Below are 23,721 nucleotides of genomic sequence, written 5' to 3'. Positions count from 1 at the left end.
ACATTAAATATACTGTTTACTTGGCAAACCCCAACAGTAATGTGATGAAATAGCATTTTTGGAAAGAACATAAAGGTATGATAATATTTTATTCAATAGTATATGACAATTACTCCATGTGTGTTTGCAAAGGTATAAAAATATAAGAAGTTGATGAAGAAGCAATGTTGTATTCATATTACTCATGTTATTTCTGAAATGAGACAGGAATGATACATATCCAAGCAAATAAAACCCAGATGAAAAATATTTTCTACACTGGATAATCGTCTCCTACGTCTACATCTAATGTAATGAGTGGTCAGTCATCTTCTGTGTCTAGATGCAACGTACAAAGCGGATAACGGCCCCCTGTGTCTACATCTAATGTAAAGAGTGGTCAGGCATCTTCCATGTCTAGATGCATGGTACAAAGTGGATAACGGCCCACTGTGTCTACATCAGCGATATCTAGTGAACACTTGACTGTGTGTCTACATCCTAGGTATAGAGTGGGAAACCTACCAATGCACCTACATCATTCGTACAGAATGGACAATCCATAATCAAAACTGCAAGTATTGCACTATGGTTCTTATCTACTGTGTTTGTGATTTAGATTTTTAATGTAGCTTTAACAAGTGTTCAGTCATATCGCTATGATGTATGCATTGTGTCCATTTATAGTGGTGTCTAACGCTGGAGCATCATGTCTAACCAAGTCACATTATCTTGAAACAAGGCCGTCCAGTGCTAAGCACCTAGCAAGGCAGCTGTTTGTACCATATTTTAAAGTCTTTGGTATGAATCAGCCAGTGTTCGAAACTGTGACCTCCCGCATCCATCATATTTACTGAATGAGAAACTCGTGACTACCAGATTCAATGTCAGTCCTGATTTTCGTATTTTTTCGAGGCTTGGACATCTGTGAGGATTTATGGGGTGTTTCATTGGAAGGATTCTTTTTAATTATAGTGTGTTCATGTATTATTTCAGTTGGTGGACTCCACCAACTAGTAGTGTTTTAATCACGAATTGGTCAAATAGTTATTTAGAATGAAGCATTTTCGATTTTTAGCATTAGTTTTGATGGTTGATGAAATACGTCTGCATTTTGTAATCCAGCTATGACTGATGAAATATTAACTTTATGTGCAGAAAACTAAAATGTCATAATTGTGATAGAAAACATCACAATTAAGAACGTTAAAACAATGTATGAAGAAGTTGTACACAACTCTTAATGTTAGCCTGGACACACGACTGATGATGTATGATACAGGGCAATTAGATTACGCGGCATACAGAGCTCTTAATGTTAGCCTGGACACACGACTGATGATGTATGACTGATATAGGGCAATTAGATTACACGAAATACAGAGCTCTTAATGTTAGCCTGGACACTAGACTGATGATGTATGACTGATATAGGGCAATTAGATTGCATAGCATATAGAGCTCTTAATGTTAGCCTGGACACACAACTGCTGATGTATGACACAGGGCAATTAGATTACACGGCATACACAGCTCTTAATGTTAGCCTGGACACACAACTGCTGATGTATGACACAGGGCAATTAGATTACACGGCATACACAGCTCTTAATGTTAGCCTGGACACACGACTGCTGATGTATGACACAGGGCAATTAGATTACATGGCATACACAGCTCTTAATGTTAGCCTGGACACACGACTGATGATGTATGATACAGGGCAATTAGATTACATAGCATATAGAGCTCTTTGCCATAGCTTTGGCACAAGACTGATTATGTATGACACAGGGCAATTAGATTACATAGCACATAGAGCTCTTTGCCGTAGCTTTGGCAAAAGACTGATGATGATGGAATTATATGTGGCCATCAGATTGCATAAATGAGTCTTTCAAACACAAATGAGATGGGTTAGTTTCAAAATAATTTATCTCATAACATAACATACTTATAATTTTATGTCATGAAATTTTATTTTAGCCAAGAATAGAATCTATACTTTTTCGATCAAATTAAATATTCAATATCAGTGTAACACTATTTTCTAAGGAGATACTGATAATAGTGCAAACAACTTACAGTTGTTCAAGCCATATATCATGCGGTCACAAAGCGAGAAGGTGATTGAAATCATGTATTTATATGTAAGATATAACTATCATTATATAATGACAATGGATTAACTGACAATTATATTAACTCCCCCCCCCCAAATTGAATGATAAAAGTATTTATTACTGGTACAACGCGATTGCTTAGTATAATTCATTGAATGAATTACAATAAAACACTTTCAGCAAATAATTTAAATTTACTCTCAGTTTAACAGTTTAAGAAACGTGCATGACACTTAATTACAACTGCGAAATATTCAATGTTACAAACATTTAAATCAAGTAAAATATTTTCTCACCTTGAGTCTGTAGCACCGTTAATAACTTGGGCCACCAGATTTCTCTTGGAATTGGATCCCGAACATCAACATAGTTTAGGGCATGAAGGCGAAGAGGAACTTTACAGTCTTTTAGTAATACTGGGACAAGACATTTTCTCTTTTCATGAATACCTTGACTCAAGGCCATTTCAATTTCGTGATTAACAAAACCACTCTCAAAAGCTTCACTGGTCATAACTACAACAGTTTTGTACGCATCTATAATGCTATTCTCAGCAAAGAGCATCAATGGTGTTCCTGGAGTATTGTCTCTATCATACTCACAACAAATAAATCCGTGTTCCTTTTCTAATTTCTCAACAGTTTCCTTTACCCACTTCATATCTTGGTTAGCGTAACTGAAAAATACATGGTATTTCTTTCCTGGTGGCAAAAACAGCTGGGGTTTCTCTGATGCAGCCAGATCTAGTGCCCGATAATCTATTTGCTCAGTTGGATCCTTCTTTTGCTACAAAGAAATATAACACCAATATTAACACCTGCTTATTATATACAATACAGTTTAACATTACACTGCTTCCAAAGTAAGAAATACATGTTGCAACAATTATGAGAGCAGAAAAGTTAATCAAAAGATAGACTTCCATGTTGTTTTTTCATGAATAACACACATATACTGTTGATTCTGTAATGCAATGGGCCCTGTTATTGTTCACCTAGTTTACATTAATTTCAAACATAAATACAGCAATAAGACAGGAGCTATAGTTGAAGCAATTGCTAGAACAACGAGTTTCCTGATATGGTGTTTAACAGTGTTACTACTCTGCTTAACCTTTGTTTGACTATATTGTGAAATGTAATCCTCTGTACGGATGTGAACGGTTTTCGTGCTAGGACTAGATGTTTAAATGTCCTCAACTGCATGAATGTAAAATATGTTCATGCTAGGACAATAGTTCGTTTAGTTTAGTTTGTAGTCACATTAACTCTCCAACCACACTTGTGAAAATTAGCTCATACATTTTGGGGAAGATGAAAATAGTTTTTCATCCTTGTTGACAAAGAAACCACTCTCTTGCCAGTGGATCAACACTGAACGGAATTATGATGGAGAATATTCATAGCGACATTCCTTCTAAGACTGAACAAAATTGACACATATATTCTAATAAAGATATTGAAATGTTGTCCATACAGTTGTAATAGAAACCAAACCATTTGTTGGTGATTATTTAACACAATTTCAATAGCACATTTCTTAATAATTGTGCCTACAATGTTTGACTGAAATTTGTTCAGACGTTCCATCGAAGAACTAGCTAAGGATGCTACAAAATATATACAGATACCGCCAAAGAAAATGTTTGATAGAAGCTGTGGTAAAAATATTCTTACTGAATTTGATTAAAACTGACTTTTATTGTGAATGTTAAAATTTAGGTTTTTAATACATCTACAAAGTCCACAGTGATGTACTGGGTAGCTACCATGAGCAAAATATTCATGGACAATCATATAAGATCATTTGACACAAATTTAATAAAACTTGGCTAACTCGAGAAGCTGAAAATAGGTCACCCATGTTGCTGGGCAGTCAGTACCATTATTACATAACCAAAGGTCATAATGTCTGGCAAGCTTAAGCGACTTATCCTTTTTCAAACAGAGACCATTCCATCTGTGTCACCTGACTGTTCCGGGACAAACAATCCGCTATTATGTATAGGCATCTAGTAATATAATAAAACTGGACATGGATTTATTGTTGACAGCACCACATTAGAAAGTCCTACACCAGTAGGCAAACGCCTCAGGACTTGGTTCTGCCTTGTCGTTTGAGGTAAGTCGCCACCGCAGAGTTGCCAGATAGAATAAGGACTCTCTCCAGTGAGTCTTTCAAAATGGCCCTCTCGAGAATATTGATATGTAGATGCTGGACCTGGGGGAAACCACACTCCACTAACTTCCCGGAAGCATGGTAGTAGAAGAACTCCCAGCCATCTGTCCTTATGTTGGTACAGACTGATCTCTGGTGGTTGGACTTAACAGAAGTATACCTGCTGTGGGCCAAGTTAGGTTGCCCAGAGACTATCGAAGGTACCTCATAAATGCCCAGAAGGTGAGAGGTTGGTCCAGAGGTTAAAATGACGGCATTCGTTGGGATAAAATAATCACTGGTAATGGTCACATATAAATGCGTTCAAGGATGATGAGGTACCCTGCCACGTTGAAAAGCCTACGAGGCAAGGATCTCATGTGGAGAGAGAATTACTCGAAACAAAGCCACTACCATCCTGATTTCGAATGCTCATTCCTGAGAGGTGTGCTTTACCGCTGTGGTAAATCCGTAATCTGGATAAATGAATGAACTAGGTCAGTCTTGTCCTTGTTGATGAAAACATCCTGGTTTGTATGTTCTGTGACAAGGATTATCAAATCATCTTAATATAAACTCACCTGATGTTTTTTGCAAGATGTCATTCAGGTAACTTGCTATCCTCACATAAGCCATAGCATTGTTCATCAGGTTAGGGACTGAAGCTGAACCCAAATTGGAGCGCTGATAATTGATAAACGATGTAGTTGTAGGTGAAATGCGAGAACTTCTTTGAAGTCTTGTCGATATGGATGTAGAAACACGTGTCTTTTAAATCCATGCTGATTGTGAAGTCTCCTTCTTGCACGGCATTCGTATTGCACTGTGGTGTTTCCATTGAGAACAAATGAGCATAAATGTATCGAATGAAGTGCCAAGGTCAAGGAGAGGTCAATACAATGAGCGCTATTCGCCCTTGTGACCAAGAAAAGTATGGAATAAAATCCCATGGAATTATATTTGAACGATATTTACCGCTCTTTTATGGAGAAGGTCGATTATTTCTTCCTGGAAGGTTGTGGCTTTGAATTGGTCTGTTGGAATGATTATGGCTGATGGGACCCTGTTGTATCTTTGTGCCTGCCTCATATCATTGAATATAAAACTGGTGCAAAGCTATGCTTTATAGCGTTACATGGACAATATCAAAAGAAAATTTGCCCAAATAATTCACCATACTATCTGTAAGGGGTTCAACAACGACCAGTACAAGTAAATGCAGTGAGACATTGCATCCGGACACAAAATGTATTGGCAGAGAAAACAAACCTGGATACAGCCATTCACTATGGAAGTATACATATATTAAGAATTATGTATTAATTATGTATTAGTCTCAGAGACATGCACATTAAGAAAATAAAAGTAATAATAGAACGCTAATCCCATAGCATATGATAATATTCCCTGAGTTGAAAAGAGCACTATGTCAGTCCTTATTCATTTGAGTGGTAAACAGTACAGTTTTGCATAAATTGCAAAATGGGTATTTACATTATCCTGTTCCATCCATGTTGATGTTGCTGCAGTGACAATCTCTTTCCTGTCATCACTTCCTGTAAATTCCAGTACTCTGTGACCTGCTGCATAAAAAACCAAATTATGTCAGTTTTAGCAATTTGAGATAGGATATTAAAATCTGCAATGTGAATACCGCGAATGGTTCGTCATATGTGAGTGCTGTGTTTATGGTTATATAAACCATTAATATCATTTAACATATACATGCTGTGTTTGAATAGTCATAAACGTAACATAACTTTGTATGTGCAACAGAGGCGTAGCTGGGGGTGGGAGGGGGCAGGGGGTACATATGTCCACGGGCGCCAAGGTACAGGTGCGCCAAAATGAGGCTTACAACGTTACATTATAATAAGTAAACAAGGGTAATATTCAAAAATGTGATTAAACGGGGAGGTGGCTGGGGCGCCATTTTTATAGTTCGTCCCCGGGCGCAAAATATCATAGCTACGCCTCTGATGTGCAATGAGAGTACCATGAATGGCATATAATACGTGTGTTGTGTTTTGTAGTATTATGAACCATGAATGACATATAATACAAACAAGTTGTGTTTAATAGTCATATGAACCAGTTTGAAATAAGATATTACAATATGCAATATGAGTACCATGAATGGCAATATTTGAGTGTTGTGTTTAATATTCCTATGAACTATCAATGGCATATAACATGTGTTGTACGGAATAGTCCTATGAACTATTAATGGCATATAACACATGTTGTATTTAATAGCAATATCTTCATACATGATGGAAATTTGTGTGCGCAATGTGAATACCATAAATGGCATATAATACAAACGTTCTGTGACTAAAAGTCCTACACAATGAATGAAAATAAGTAATTATTTTTCATATGATGGTGGTTATCAAGACACATCTGACATAAATCCATTATTTACAGCATGCCTAAACCAACGATTCTTTTTGTTGCAAGTGATGGCAAAGATTTCTACTACTTCACTGTAGTACCTCTGACATATAATTAAAGTCATGGTTGTGGACCTATTTTTCAAAATGAGGTGTACAATGTACTTCCACTTCCATGCAATCATGAATTATATATGACGAAACATTAAAATGTACACGAGATTTAGAAGCTGGCCCATTAAAATGTACTTCCAGTTCCATGCAAGCGTGAGTTTTAGATGATGGCCCATTGAAATGTACTTCCAGTTCCATGCAAGTGTAAGTTTTAGACGATGGCCCATTGAAATGTACTTCCAGTTCCATGCAAGCATGATTTTTAGATGATGGCCCATTAAAATGTTCTTCCAGTTCCATGCAAGCATGATTTTTAGATGATGGCCCATTGAAATGTACTTCCAGTTCCATGCAAGGACAAGTTTTAGATGATGGCCCATTAAAATGTACTTCCAGTTCCATGCAAGAATGAGTTTTAGATGATGGCCCATTAAAATATACTTCCAGTTCCATGCAAACATGAGTTTTAGACAATGACCCATTCAAATGTACTTCCAGTTCCATTCAAGCATGAGTTTTAGATATGGCCCATTAAAATGTGCCTCCAGTTCCATGCAAACATGAGTTTTAGATGATGGCCCATTGAAATGTAGTTCCGGTTCCATGCAAGCATGTGTTTTAGAAGCTGACCCATTAAAATGTACTTCCAATTCCATGCAAGCATGATTTTTAGATGATGGCTCATTGAAACGTACTTCCAGTTCCATGCAAACATGAGTTTTAGATGATGGCTCATTGAAATGTACTTCCAGTTCCATGCAAACACGAGTTTTAGATGATGGCCCATTAAAATGTACTTCCAGTTCCATGCAAACATGAGTTATAGATGATGGCCAGTTAAAATGTACTTTCACTTTTATGCAAGCACGAATTTTAGATGATGCCATTACAATGTACTTCCGGTTCCATGCATTACTGTACTGTACAGCAATTTGTTTTTACTATTTATCATATTTTGTTTTACTAACCATGACAGTGGCTGATACTTGTTTGTCAGACCCTAGATGAATACTTCATTCTGTGAATAATATGGTTTTGTTAATTAAATAATATAATCATTGTCTATATTTGCCTTACCTTTTTGGGGCATTTCTTGGAATATATTGATTTACAATACTTATATTTAGACTGAAAAATAATTAGACTGAACAGTACTTATATTTCGACTGATCAGTATTTATATGTAGAGGGAGCCCACAGTGATCGAGAGGTCTAAAGCGCTGACTATTACGGATCACTGCCGTCTCACCTGTGTCTGTGTGGGTTCAAGTCTCGGATTTGGCCAATGTGGGTATGTTAGAAAGTTTGCCAGTAGCTTCTGTGGGTCAGTGGTTCTTTCCGGGGTTTTCCCCCACTGTTTATACTGGCTGTCATGTATAGCCTATCTTGTGCTGACAAATGGTGTTAAATCCTACAACAACAATAACTTCTATTTAGACATATCATTAGTTATATTTAGACTGAACACTAATTATATTTAGACTGATCAGTGCTTGTATTTAGACTTAACACTCGTTTTATTTAGACTGAACAATATTTATATTTAGACTCATCGATACTTATATTTTCACCCATCAGGTCTATTTTGCCAGGGTTACATATTAATCTAACATGCACAGAAACCACTTTTATTCTTTCAAGAACAGTTACCTTTGTCTTTGACCTTTTGGATGCCAAAGACATCTTTAATAGCTCAAGTGAAAATCTTCCAATTAATTATGGTGCATGTAATTACTGAAGATGGAGAACTAAATCACTACCTCAATACTCCAGACTTAATAAGCTAATTAACAAGGTATTAACAAATCTAAAAGTTGTCTTCCCACCTACAGTAGATGAGAGTCAGGCAAGAATTATATCCCCTTGGATAAAGGAGTTGGTGCCAAATCCAGCTTATGCTACTTGCTGCATGGAATTCCATTCATGCTAGGCAGGATGCTCATTTAAGGACCTCGCACTATCTTCACCAAGTGGCATGTCCAATTGCTGAGCAAACTGGAGGAATTATTTAAGGACCTCACACTATCTTCACCAAGTGGCATGTCCACATTGCTGAGCAAACTGAAGGATATTCTCACTTATAAAAGTTATACATTTACATTTCTATTTTTCACTTTTTCTGCATGAAACAATGTTTTCTGACCTTTTAAGAATAACACCTTTGTTGTAATGCACACATGATGTGCTATACCTGCCCTGCTAACGAAAAGATGCACTGTTTTGGATGGATTCATTTAAAATGGTCAGTAGGTTTTTCTTGAATTTTATTTGATAATAAACTGTATGCATCACACAAAGATTTTGCTGGAAAAAGGAAATGCATACATTTGCTTTTAACACAAAAATACATGCCATACATGCATATGAGGACCAAATCAAGAAGCACAATGTTCACAATAATGGAGATTGGGTCCAAATCAAAAATCGTGGAGAACAGCATAATGACCATTTGCGTAACTACTGAAAATCAGTTGAATTCTAAATGCAATATGTCATTTTCAGTTAACTAAAGAGAGGACATTATTCCATTCAGCTCGTTGCACTGTTGTTGTCAAGCAGGCAAGATCATGCATAGCCATGTCAAGCTGTAAGGCCAGAGCTGACATGTATCTGTGGATGCAACAGAATACATCACTTACATTTTTTATACAAACATAGTAATTTGTTTACAAACTGAAAACCACCCATAAAACCAACAAATTTGTAGGCTTTGACATTTATGCATATATCAGAGTCCCAAGCCGATAACATTTTTGGAATATTTGGGACATGCAATTATTTGATTCTACCAAACCTATTTCACAGATTACAATAAAGCAAAGTATTCTTTAATCCATTATATTTTGCTGCGGGTGTCAAAATGATCACTCAAAATTCACAGCATATCACAATGCATGCTTGCGGAGTGGCAATAATAAGTAAGTGAATAATGGTAGTATTCATTTTTCTGCATGTGTGTGAAGAGGCAACATCATTCCCTGTAGTTGTTTCCTTTTATATATGTGTACACAAGTACATGCAAATAAAAACCCATTGATCATTATTTATACAATTCCATTGTTCTAACTTTTATGCTTCTTATCATCAAGGTTTTTATTACCATCAGCTGCCAGAAGAAAAACAAAGTACCACCCACCCTCCCGGTAATTGGCAGTTCTTATCATACTAACTTAAAACTTTGATTGGTATATAATTATTGTTTTCTTTGAGAGAGAGAGAGAGAGAGAGAGAGAGAGAACCCTATCCCATTCTGGCAATATTCCATATAGAATTACGCTTCATGAATTTTGATTTCTTAAAAACACTCACTCACTACAAAATTTGTTTTGTTTTTTTTGTAACAAAGGCCTAAGTCTATTTTATCAATTTGCTTTTCCCCTTTCCAAAACACACATGCACATCCTAGCTTACATTAGAAAGTTCATGCCGTTTAAATAAATGGATCATTTTATCGCGAAAATAAGAAGTGTCTTTTTGTACCTAAGTAGTCTTCCCCTCTATGTGAACACGATATTTAAGCTTTACATAGAAAAAAGATTACTGTATCATTAAAGGAGCTTCTAAGGCTAATAACAAAGTTAATCGAACTTGAAAATTGAAATGAATACACTGCATTCAAAATCCAACAATAACCTGCAGGGGAATCTAACATGGACATACATGTTTTGTGGAAAAACACCAAATTTCAATTTTGGTATCTTTATTAATTCAATCTTTATTATACTCTACCTAGAATGGAAAACTATTGCTTTCCTAAATGGGGAATATTCAACTCATTACAACATATTTGAACATATTTGTTCCCACAATGTTACGAAAAACATCGTGTCACTCTGTTTTATTTTGTTAAAAATTACTTAGATACGCCTGCCTTTATATGATCATAAATGTGTATTTCTGTGTTTATTCAACACTTACATATCAAAATTAATAAGCATAATATTCTAATCAGTAAATTCATTACTAAATAATATTTTACTTTTCAAAAATAATTACTAAGTGATCTTTTACTGAGTATTTTTTTTCCTAAGATATAGTATTTTACTTGATAAAATAATTACTTAATATTATTTATTAAAATAATTTTCTTAACATTATTTTGAATTCCCTGCAACTACTCATCCCTCTGACAAAACATTTTATCAACGTTTTACTTATTTTTAGTAAAATAAACACCAATTATGAGTAATTACTCGTAATGTTTTGTGTGGTACTGCATGACTGATCAGTGAATCAACTATTGCAAGGACAGACAATGATAAAAATGACCCATGGATGAATTAACTATTGGAAGGACATACATTAGTACAACACGACTGATGCAAGAATCAAGTATTGGAAGGACAAACAATGATTCAGTATGACTGATGGATGAATCAACCATTGGAAGGACTGTCAATGGTACAGCATGACTGATGGATGGATCAACTATTGGAAGGACATACATTGGTACAACATGAATGACGCAGAAATCAAGTACTGAAAGGACAAACAATGGTTAGAGTATGACTGATGGACGTTATCAACCATTGGAAGGACTGCCAATGGTACAGCATGACCCATAGATGAATCAAATATTGGAAGGACATACATTGGTACAACATGAATGATGCAGGAAATCAAGTATTGGAAGGGCTGCCAGTGGCACAGCATGATCCATAGATGAATCAACTATTAGATGGAGAGACAATAGTACCGCATGACTGATAGATAAATCAAGTACTGGATGGACATCCAATGGTACAACATGACTAATGGATGAATGGACATCCAATGGTACAACATGATGAATCAACTATTGGATGGACATACAATGGTGCAGCATAACTAATGGATGAATCAAGTACTGGATGGACATCCAATGGTACAACATGACTAATGAATAAATGGACATCCAATGGTACAACATGATGAATCAACTATTGGATGGACATACAATGATACAACATGACAAATGGATGAATCAAGTACTGAATGGACAGACAATGGTACAACATGACTGATAGATGAATCAAGTACTGAATGGACATACAATGGTACAACATGACCAATGGATGAATCAAGTACTGAATGAACAACCAGTGGTACAGCATCACTAAAGGATGAATCAAGTACTGGATGGACAGACAATGGTACACTATGACTAATGGATGAATCAAGTAGTGAATGGACAGACAATGGTACAGCATGACTGATAGATGAATCAAGTACTGAATGGACAGACAATGGTACAACATGACTGATAGATGAATCGAGTACTGAATGGACATAAAATGGTACAGCATAACTAATGGATGAATCAAGTACTGAATGGACAGACAATGGTACAACATGACTGATAGATGAATCAAGTACTGAATGGACATACAATGGTACAGCATAACTAATGGATGAATCAAGTACTGAATGGACAGACAATGGTACAACATGAATAATGGATGAATCAAGTACTGAATGAACAACCAATGGTACAGCATGACTAAAGGATGAATCAAATACTGCATGGACATACAATGGTACAGCATGACTGATAGATGAATCAAGTACTGAATGGACAGACAATGGTACAACATGACTGATAGATGAATCAAGTACTGGATGGACATACAATGGTACAGCATAACTAATGGATGAATCAAGTACTGAATGGACAGACAATGGTACAGCATGACTAAAGGATGAATCAAGTACTGGATGGACAGACAAAGGTACAGTATGACTAATGGATGAATCAAGTACTGAATGGACAGACAATGGTACAGCATGACTAAAGGATGAATCAAGTACTGGATGGACAGACAATGGTACAGTATGACTAATGGATGAATCAAGTACTGAATGGACAGACAATGGTACAGCATGACTGATAGATGAATCAAGTACTGAATGGACAGACAATGGTACAACATGACTGATAGATGAATCGAGTACTGAATGGACATAAAATGGTACAGCATAACTAATGGATGAATCAAGTACTGAATGGACAGACAATGGTACAACATGACTGATAGATGAATCAAGTACTGAATGGACATACAATGGTACAGCATAACTAATGGATGAATCAAGTACTGAATGGACAGACAATGGTACAACATGAATAATGGATGAATCAAGTACTGAATGAACAACCAATGGTACAGCATGACTAAAGGATGAATCAAATACTGCATGGACATACAATGGTACAGCATGACTGATAGATGAATCAAGTACTGAATGGACAGACAATGGTACAACATGACTGATAGATGAATCAAGTACTGGATGGACATACAATGGTACAGCATAACTAATGGATGAATCAAGTACTGAATGGACAGACAATGGTACAGCATGACTAAAGGATGAATCAAGTACTGGATGGACATACAATGGTACAGCATAACTAATGGATGAATCAAGTACTGAATGGACAGACAATGGTACAGCATGACTAAAGGATGAATCAAGTACTGGATGGACAGACAAAGGTACAGTATGACTAATGGATGAATCAAGTACTGAATGGACAGACAATGGTACAGCATGACTAAAGGATGAATCAAGTACTGGATGGACAGACAATGGTACAGTATGACTAATGGATGAATCAAGTACTGAATGGACAGACAATGGTACAGCATGACTGATAGATGAATCAAGTACTGAATGGACAGACAATGGTACAACATGACTGATAGATGAATCAAGTACTGGATGAACAACCAATGGTACAATATGACTGCTAGATGAATCAAGTACTCGATGGACATACAATGGTACAACATGACTAATGGATGAATCAAGTACTGGATGGACAGACAATGGTACAGCATGACTAATGGATGAATCAACTACTGAATGAACAACCAATGGTACAGCATGACTAAAGGATGAATCAAGTACTGGATGGACAAACAATGGTACAGTATGACTAATGGATGAATCAAGTACTGAATGGACAGACAATGGTACAGCATGACTGATAGATGAATCAAGTACTGAATGGACAGACAATGGTACAACATGACTGATAGATGAATCGAGTACTGAATGGACATAAAATGGTACAGCATAACTAATGGATGAATCAAGTACTGAATGGACAGACAATGGTACAACATGACTGATAGATGAATCAAGTACTGGATGAACAACCAATGTTACAATATGACTGATAGATGAATCAAGTACTCGATGGACATACAATGGTACAACATGACTAATGGATGACTCAAGTACTGGATGGACAGACAATGGTACAGCATGACTAATGGATGAATCAAGTACTGAATGAACAACCAGTGGTACAGCATCACTAAAGGATGAATCAAGTACTGGATGGACAGACAATGGTACACTATGACTAATGGATGAATCAAGTACTGAATGGACAGACAATGGTACAGCATGACTGATAGATGAATCAAGCACTGAATGGACAGACAATGGTACAACATGACTGATAGATGAATCGAGTACTGAATGGACATAAAATGGTACAGCATAACAAATGGATGAATCAAGTACTGAATGGACAGACAATGGTACAACATGACTGATAGATGAATCAAGTACTGAATGGACATACAATGGTACAGCATAACTAATGGATGAATCAAGTACTGAATGGACAGACAATGGTACAACATGAATAATGGATGAATCAAGTACTGAATGAACAACCAATGGTACAGCATGACTAAAGGATGAATCAAATACTGCATGGACATACAATGGTACAGCATGACTGATAGATGAATCAAGTACTGAATGGACAGACAATGGTACAACATGACTGATAGATGAATCAAGTACTGGATGGACATACAATGGTACAGCATAACTAATGGATGAATCAAGTACTGAATGAACAACCAATGGTACAGCATGACTAAAGGATGAATCAAGTACTGGATGGACAGACAATGGTACAGTATGACTAATGGATGAATCAAGTACTGAATGGACAGACAATGGTACAGCATGACTGATAGATGAATCAAGTACTGAATGGACAGACAATGGTACAACATGACTGATAGATGAATCGAGTAATGAATGGACATAAAATGGTACAGCATAACTAACGGATGAATCAAGTACTGAATGGACAGACAATGGTACAACATGACTGATAGATGAATCAAGTACTGGATGAACAACCAATGGTACAATATGACTGCTAGATGAATCAAGTACTCGATGGACATACAATGGTACAACATGACTAATGGATGAATCAAGTACTGGATGGACAGACAATGGTACAGCATGACTAATGGATGAATCAACTACTGAATGAACAACCAATGGTACAGCATGACTAAAGGATGAATCAAGTACTGGATGGACAAACAATGGTACAGTATGACTAATGGATGAATCAAGTACTGAATGGACAGACAATGGTACAGCATGACTGATAGATGAATCAAGTACTGAATGGACAGACAATGGTACAACATGACTGATAGATGAATCGAGTACTGAATGGACATAAAATGGTACAGCATAACTAATGGATGAATCAAGTACTGAATGGACAGACAATGGTACAACATGACTGATAGATGAATCAAGTACTGGATGAACAACCAATGTTACAATATGACTGATAGATGAATCAAGTACTCGATGGACATACAATGGTACAACATGACTAATGGATGACTCAAGTACTGGATGGACAGACAATGGTACAGCATGACTAATGGATGAATCAACTACTGAATGAACAACCAATGGTACAGCATGACTAAAGGATGAATCAAGTACTGGATGGACAAACAATGGTACAGGATGACTAATGGATGAATCAAGTACTGAATGGACAGACAATGGTACAGCATGACTGATAGATGAATCAAGTACTGAATGGACAGACAATGGTACAACATGACTGATAGATGAATCGAGTACTGAATGGACATAAAATGGTACAGCATAATTAATGGATGAATCAAGTACTGAATGGACATACAATGGTACAGTATGACTAATGTATGAATCAAGTACTGAATGGACAGACATTGGTACAGCATGACTAAAGGATGAATCAAGCACTGGATGGACAGACATTAGTACAGCATAACTAATGGATGAATCAAGTACTGAATGGACAGACAATGGTATAGTATGACTAATGTATGAACCAAGTACTGAATGGACAGACAATGATACAGGATGACTAAAGGATGAATCAAGTACTGGATGGACAGACAATGGTACAACATGACTAATGTATGAATCAAGTACTGGATGGACAGACAATGGTACAGCATGACTAATGGATGAATAAAGTACTGGATGGACAGACATTGGTACAGCTTGACTAAAGGATGAATCAAGTACTGGATGGACATACAATGGTACAACATGACTAATGGATGAATCAAGTACTGGATGGACATACAATGGTACAGTATGACTAATGTATGAATCAAGTACTGAATGGACAGACATTGGTACAGCATGACTAAAGGATGAATCAAGCACTGGATGGACAGACATTGGTACAGCATAACTAATGGATGAATCAAGTACTGAATGGACAGACAATGGTACAGTATGACTAATGTATGAACCAAGTACTGAATGGACAGACAATGATACAGGATGACTAATGGATGAATCAAGTACTGGATGAACAACCAATGGTACAACATGACTGATAGATGAATCAAGTACTGGATGGACATACAATGGTACAGCATAACTAATGGATGAATCCAGTACTGAATGGACAGACATTGGTACAACATGACTAATGGATGAATCAAGTACTGAATGAACAACCAATGGTACAGCATGACTAAAGGATGAATCAAGTACTGAATGGATAGACAATGGTACAACATGACTGATAGATGAATCAAGTACTGAATGGACAGACAATGGTACAACATGACTGATAGATGAATCAAGTACTGAATGGACATACAATGGTACAGCATAACTAATGGATGAATCATGTACTGAATGGACAGACAATGGTACAACATGAATAATGGATGAATCAAGCACTGAATGAACAACCAATGGTACAGCATGACTAAAGGATGAATCAAGTACTGAATCAACAACCAATGGTACAGCTGACTAAAGGATGAATCAAGTACTGAATGTTCAGACAATGGTACAGTATGACTAATGGATGAATCAAGTACTGAATGGACAGACAATGGTACAACATGACTGGTAGATGAATCAAGTACTGGATGAACAACCAATGGTACAATATGACTGATAGATGAATCAAGTACTCGATGGACATACAATGGTACAACATGACTAATGGATGAATCAAGTACTGGATGGACAGACAATGGTACAGCATGACTAATGTATGAATCAAGTACTGAATGGACAGACAATGGTACAACATGACTGATGGATGAATCAAGTACTGAATGAACAACCAATGGTACAGCTGACTAAAGGATGAATCAAGTACTGAATGGACAGACAATGGTACAGTATGACTAATGGATGAATCAAGTACTGAATGGACAGACAATGTTACAACATGACTAATGGATGAATCAAGTACTGAATGAACAACCAATGGTACAGCATGACTAAAGGATGAATCAAGTACTGGATGGACAGACAATGGTACAGTATGACTAATGGATGAATCGAGTACTAAATGGACAGACAATGGTACTGCATGACTGATAGATGAATCAAGTACTGAATGGACAGACAATGGTACAACATGACTGATAGATGAATCGAGTACTAAATGGACATAAAATGGTACAGCATAACTAATGGATGAATCAAGTACTGAATGGACAGACAATGGTACAACATGACTGATAGATGAATCAAGTACTGGATGAACAACCAATGGTACAATATGACTGATAGATGAATCAAGTACTCGATGGACATACAATGGTACAGCATGACTAATGGATGAATCAAGTACTGGATGGACAGACAATGGTACAGCATGACTAATGGATGAATCAACTACTGAATGAATAACCAATGGTACAGCATGACTAAAGGATGAATCAAGTACTGGATGGACAGACAATGGTACAACATGACTAATGTATGAATCAAGTACTGGATGGATAGACAATGGTACAACATGACTAATGGATGAATCAAGTACTGGATGGACATACAATGGTACAGTATGACTAATGTATGAATCAAGTACTGAATGGACAGACATTGGTACAGCATGACTAAAGGATGAATCAAGTACTGGATGGACAGACATTGGTACAGCATAACTAATGGATGAATCAAGTACTGGATGGACAGACAATGGTACAGTATGACTAATGTATGAACCAAGTACTGAATGGACAGACAATGTTACAGCATAACTAATGGATGAATCAAGTACTGAATGGACAGACAATGGTACAACATGACTAATGGATGAATCAAGTACTGAATGAACAACCAATGGTACAGCATGACTAAAGGATGAATCAAGTACTGAATGGACAGACAATGGTACAGTATGACTAATGGATGAATCAAGTACTAAATGGACAGACAATGGTACTGTATGACTGATAGATGAATCAAGTACTGAATGGACAGACAATGGTACAACATGACTGATAGATGAATCGAGTACTAAATGGACATAAAATGGTACAGCATAACTAATGGATGAATCAAGTACTGAATGGACAGACAATGGTACAACATGACTGATAGATGAATCAAGTACTGGATGAACAACCAATGGTACAATATGACTGATAGATGAATCAAGTACTCGATGGACATACAATGGTACAGCATGACTAATGGATGAATCAAGTACTGGATGGACAGACAATGGTACAGCATGACTAATGGATGAATCAACTACTGAATGAATAACCAATGGTACAGCATGACTAAAGGATGAATCAAGTACTGAATGGACAGACAATGGTACAACATGACTAATGTATGAATCAAGTACTGGATGGATAGACAATGGTACAGCATGACTAATGGATGAATCAAGTACTGGATGGACAGACATTGGTACAGCTTGACTAAATGATGAATCAAGTACTGGATGGACGTACAATGGTACAACATGACTAATGGATGAATCAAGTACTGGATGGACATACAATGGTACAGTATGACTAATGTATGAATCAAGTACTGAATGGACAGACATTGGTACAGCATGACTAAAGGATGAATCAAGTACTGGATGGACAGACATTGGTACAGCATAACTAATGGATGAATCAAGTACTGGATGGACAGACAATGGTACAGTATGACTAATGTATGAACCAAGTACTGAATGGACAGACAATGGTACAGCATGACTAATGGATGAATCAAGTACTGGATGAACAACCAATGGTACAACATGACTGATAGATGAATCAAGTACAGGATGGACATACAATGGTAGAACATGACTAATGGATGAATCAAGTACTGGATGGACAGACAATGGTACAACATGACTGATAGATGAATCAAGTACTGGATGGACATACAATGGTACAACATGACTAAAGGATGAATCAAGTACTGGATGGACAGACAATGGTACAGCATGACTAATGGCTGAATCAACTACTGAATGAACAACCAATGGTCCAGCATGACTAAAGGATGAATCAACATTTGTAAGGACAGATATTGATACAGAATGCCTAATGGTTGAATCAACTACTGAAAGGACAGACATTGGTAAAAAATGACAAACATTTTAACAAAGACATCTTTGAAATAAGTTATTGCCGACACTTAGGTTATGTACCCGGTTGATTGTCCATGTGCATCTCAGAAATAATTTCTACCTTATTCACATAATGGACATGGCTATTTACTAAGAACATCTTCCAAACAAATTATTATTGGAATTAAAAATCATGGATGGGTATTTATCAATTTGTGAATCTGACATAATCACACACACAGTAAATAATGTCTGAAGGACTTTATATTAACTTTGCGAGTGATTAAGTAGCAATTTACACATCAATAAATACTAAACGATGAGCATTTAATTCTTTGAATTTCAATTTTATTCCTTTCTGTCATCATATCAGAGAATCGCATGAAGAAAGGATTCACTTTTTGTAGCTCATAGTTTTCTTTCATTAGCCTCTTCACTGAATAAGAATATATATTCCCGTCTTCACTGTCCAACAGCAGCCGACTCTATACTTTGTACAGTATTACAGGTTAGAGTGTGAGGACGGGTAATACCAATGATCCAAAGAACTTTACTTGCATACACCTTCCTGATCATTTATTAATCAACATTTATGGTTGCATATGGCACATGTTCTTTTAGTTTTTCCTTTCTATGCATTTCTATCTTTCAAAGCAAAATCGTATCCCACTTTTAGCGAGTTCCCATGCACATTACAAAACCCTGAAATCTGATAACAGCTGGTGAAACATATGATCGAAGCAAATGCAATAATTTCTAAAGATTGGCTTATAACGCCTGCCACATGCTTTCTGTGGCAAAAGGGGTGAGCATCTGGGGTGCAGAAAGGCGTGTGCAAAAAAATTGTTTCGACTTCAAATGGTCAAGTGAATTTGGATATTTGAAAATCTTTATCAGAAATCACCAGGATGGGTGGGTCAGGTTTGTTGTTGTTTTATTAGTGTAGTGCAAGACATTTGCATTAAAAAGCTTCACATCAAATAAACTGAAACAGGGTGCCAAAAGTAGTCTGGAGAATTTACCAATATGTAAAAGATTCCAGATCAGTATCATGTGACTGTTTCTGTCCAGTCAGAATGCAGAAAGCTTGGTCATTTCATAAACAATTGGAATTAGAACTAGGTACAACAATGAAATATTTATAAGCTACAAAAATGATGGACATGCTTTATGGACTAGGAACATCTTTGAAAATATTTACAACTAAGTGCATCTTCTAAATGATTTATAAGCAAGTACATTTGTGATATGTTTCTGACCTAAACAGGTGGTGGACAAGGTTTATGGAGTAGGAATGTCTTTCCATTTATTTATAAACTAAACCAGCGATAGACATGGTTTAGGGACATTGTATATCTATGATATCATCATAACATCAATTTACTTTTCAGGATCAGGAGCACGTTTTAATTGGTTGTTATTATATCTAAAGGTGGGACTACTGTCAGAAGGGGCCTCTAGTAATGTGGACATTGGAATGACATTATTTGGTAAGTCAGACATTGAAGAAAGAGACGTATGAAGGACAGATACTGGTAGGACAGACATATGAAGGACAAACACTGGTAGGAAAGACAGATGAAGGACAGACACTGGTAGGACAGACATATGAATGACACACACTGGTAGGACAGACATATGAAGGACATACACTGGTAGGACAGACTTATGAAGGACAGACAATGGTAGGACAGACACTGGTATGACATGCATGTGAAGAATATACACTGGTATGACAAACATTGGAAGGAGAGACATTGGTAACATATGACTGAATGATTAATAAGCTATTGGAAGTACAGACACTGGAAAGACATACATTTAGATGACAGACATTGGATGGACAGTTGTTGGTAAAGAATGAAATTTTTTAAAGTGTTGTCATTTAAGGCCAAAAAAATGTTAGGTATGTTTCTTACCTAACATTAATCCCAAATAGTTCAAAAGTAAATATTCAAAAGAAAAAAAAATCTGACTTATCAAATATTTCATTTATGGCTCTCAAGACTCAGAAACAGTAAACTTGCCTTTTGTTTGTGTCCATTCCAAATGTACTCAAAAAAGGTCCATTAACAATTTCTGAAGTTTAAGTTTCGTGTTAAGTAGAGAATTCCATAATAAGCAGCACAAAGCACTGAACCAGTTTGAGATACATGTAGAAACCAAACTTGGTAATACTACTACAGATAGGTCTTTTATTAGCATAAAGCCATGCTAGAGAACTGTCAATATTACACCTTTCATTTTATACATCTATCGATCAAACGATCAATGGATTGAAAGAGATGGGGAATCAATCCCATATCTTCCAATGAATGGCCGATTTGCTCCAGTATTCACAAACAGAAAACCGCATTGAAATAATTGAAATAAGTAAACGTCTTGGATCTAGATTATGATTAGGTTATTGACGCATCATTTCTCTATGACTGATTATTTTTTCTGTCATGAAAGAAAACTGTTTAAATATCTTTCCTTACAAGAACGATCAAATAAAAGGACACATGTGGATAGAACCACACAAAATGCCTTAAATGTGTTGAACATTTGAGATTTGACTATTATTTGTTTCAACAATACGCTGAGGTCAGGTTAATTAGAAATAAGTACCAAACTGCAGATGTTAATGACGAAACAATAATTTGAGCTGTAAATCACAATGCACCAAGTCAGATAACTTCGTGTTAGAAATGCATTTTTCCCATGCTGAAACTGACATGGTCTACTGATGCTATTTTTATAATGGTGTTCAGAAAGTCTACTGTCTTGTTATTTCTTCTGAGCATCCAATCAAGATAATTCTTTATTAGGGAGAAACCATTTAAGTTTCCAAAGGGTCATATTATTTGAAAAAGCTTTATCTTTTGATGAATGAAAGAATTAAAAAATTTGCCCAGTCAGAAAGAACCATAAATTAAATGACTAGTCCCATACAGTATAAATGCAGTCAGAATTGAACTCAAGTTTGTAGCTGTCTATTCGTACATTCATCCACGTGGCTGAGTCATTACTTTTCAAGGACTAAACATGTAGTTCGCTTTTAAGTGTACATTCAACGCGATTTTTAAATGGAAGCGGCTGTCATCTGGAATTTAAATGTACGTACCTCAAAAGATAACTTTTCATGTTTAAACAGTAGCATAACTTGGCACAGTTCAAGAGAAGATCAACAGAGTTCTCGTAAAGTCTGTGCGCACTTTTGTTAATATTTCTTTGAATAAAGTAAAATCATAAACTTGTTCCAAAAGGCGTTAACCAGCCTTCTCAAAATAAAAACACTACAGTAGTATTTATACAGTTTTCGAGGCATTGCGACTATATTAATATTATCTAAAATTCGATTTGGCATCATATATATTACATATTATTCATATGAACTGGGAGGTGTGTAATCATCTGATAATGGTGTATATAAACTAGCATCTGTCTCTCTTTATCTCTCTCAACTTCTAAAGATTTTTTCCTTAATCCTCTCTCTCTCTCTCTCTCTCTCTCTCTCTCTCTCTCTCTACACTATCACCGTATTTCGTGGGAACCCAAAAATACACGTGAGCTCTACTGTAAGACCATTTTGTCATATATTCAGATAAATTACTAACATATAATAATTTACAATCTTGTTTGTTGTCCCTGTACCCTAGTGCAACAGAAATAACAAATTTCAATACATGTATGTCAAATTCCAATGTGCGATGTTTTTTATCTTGAGAGCAGGTTAAAGCCATTTATTAGCTTGATGTGTGAAAATTGGCCATTTTGTTGCTGCAGAAGTATGATTTACATTCTGTAACAGTGTGACATATAGTGTCTGAAATCTTTTTTTCTTTATATCTGATGTAAAAAGCTAATCTGTAATCAGTGGTATCCAAACTTCAATTCCACAACACTGAAACATGATCTGTCTCATGTGAATGAAGCAGGCATACAAAAACTACTGAATGACAAGTAATGCTCCAACATGACAGCACTATCTCACGTAATCAGGTAAGAAGGCATATTCAATAACATCAGCAAGAATATCGAAAGCAAACTCAGAAAACTGCAAGATCCACGCTGAGCGACAAGGAAGACAAAATTCAGTTATGTGCAGGCTTGACTGATATAATGGACTTCTTTGATGCTTTGAAGACAATAACCTGGGTACTGTCATCAGAAACATCATCAATACTGAGTGCTGATAGAACCATATCTTACAAAGATGGTCGGTACAATGAACACTATTCTGAATAAATAATCAGATATCAACTGATTCACTGCACTATGTGGAAGTCAGAATCTCTTGCTGATCGTGCAATGCTGA

The 23,721-nt window shown here is 36.3% G+C and overlaps 1 protein-coding gene across 1 annotated transcript in view; it reads right to left on the bottom strand.

Annotated features, from left to right (window-relative positions):
* Positions 1 to 23,721, bottom strand: part of LOC149770134 (uncharacterized) — a gene marked incomplete at its 5' end in the record, with an annotated part of 52,751 nt that overhangs the window by 5,269 nt on the left and 23,761 nt on the right. Inside the window, 2 exons of the mRNA XM_089949345.1 lie at positions 2,399 to 2,888; positions 5,754 to 5,842. Of these exons, the coding sequence (XP_089805471.1) occupies positions 2,399 to 2,888; positions 5,754 to 5,842 (579 nt within the window). The remainder of the gene's footprint in view (positions 1 to 2,398; positions 2,889 to 5,753; positions 5,843 to 23,721) is intronic.

Source organism: Sinohyriopsis cumingii, unplaced genomic scaffold (genome assembly GCF_028554795.1).
Source record: "Sinohyriopsis cumingii isolate HCF-2022 unplaced genomic scaffold, ASM2855479v2 utg002639l, whole genome shotgun sequence".
Lineage (NCBI taxonomy): Eukaryota > Metazoa > Mollusca > Bivalvia > Unionida > Unionidae > Sinohyriopsis > Sinohyriopsis cumingii.
Note: the sequence above shows the minus strand (reverse complement) of the source record. Positions and strands in the feature narration are given on the sequence as shown.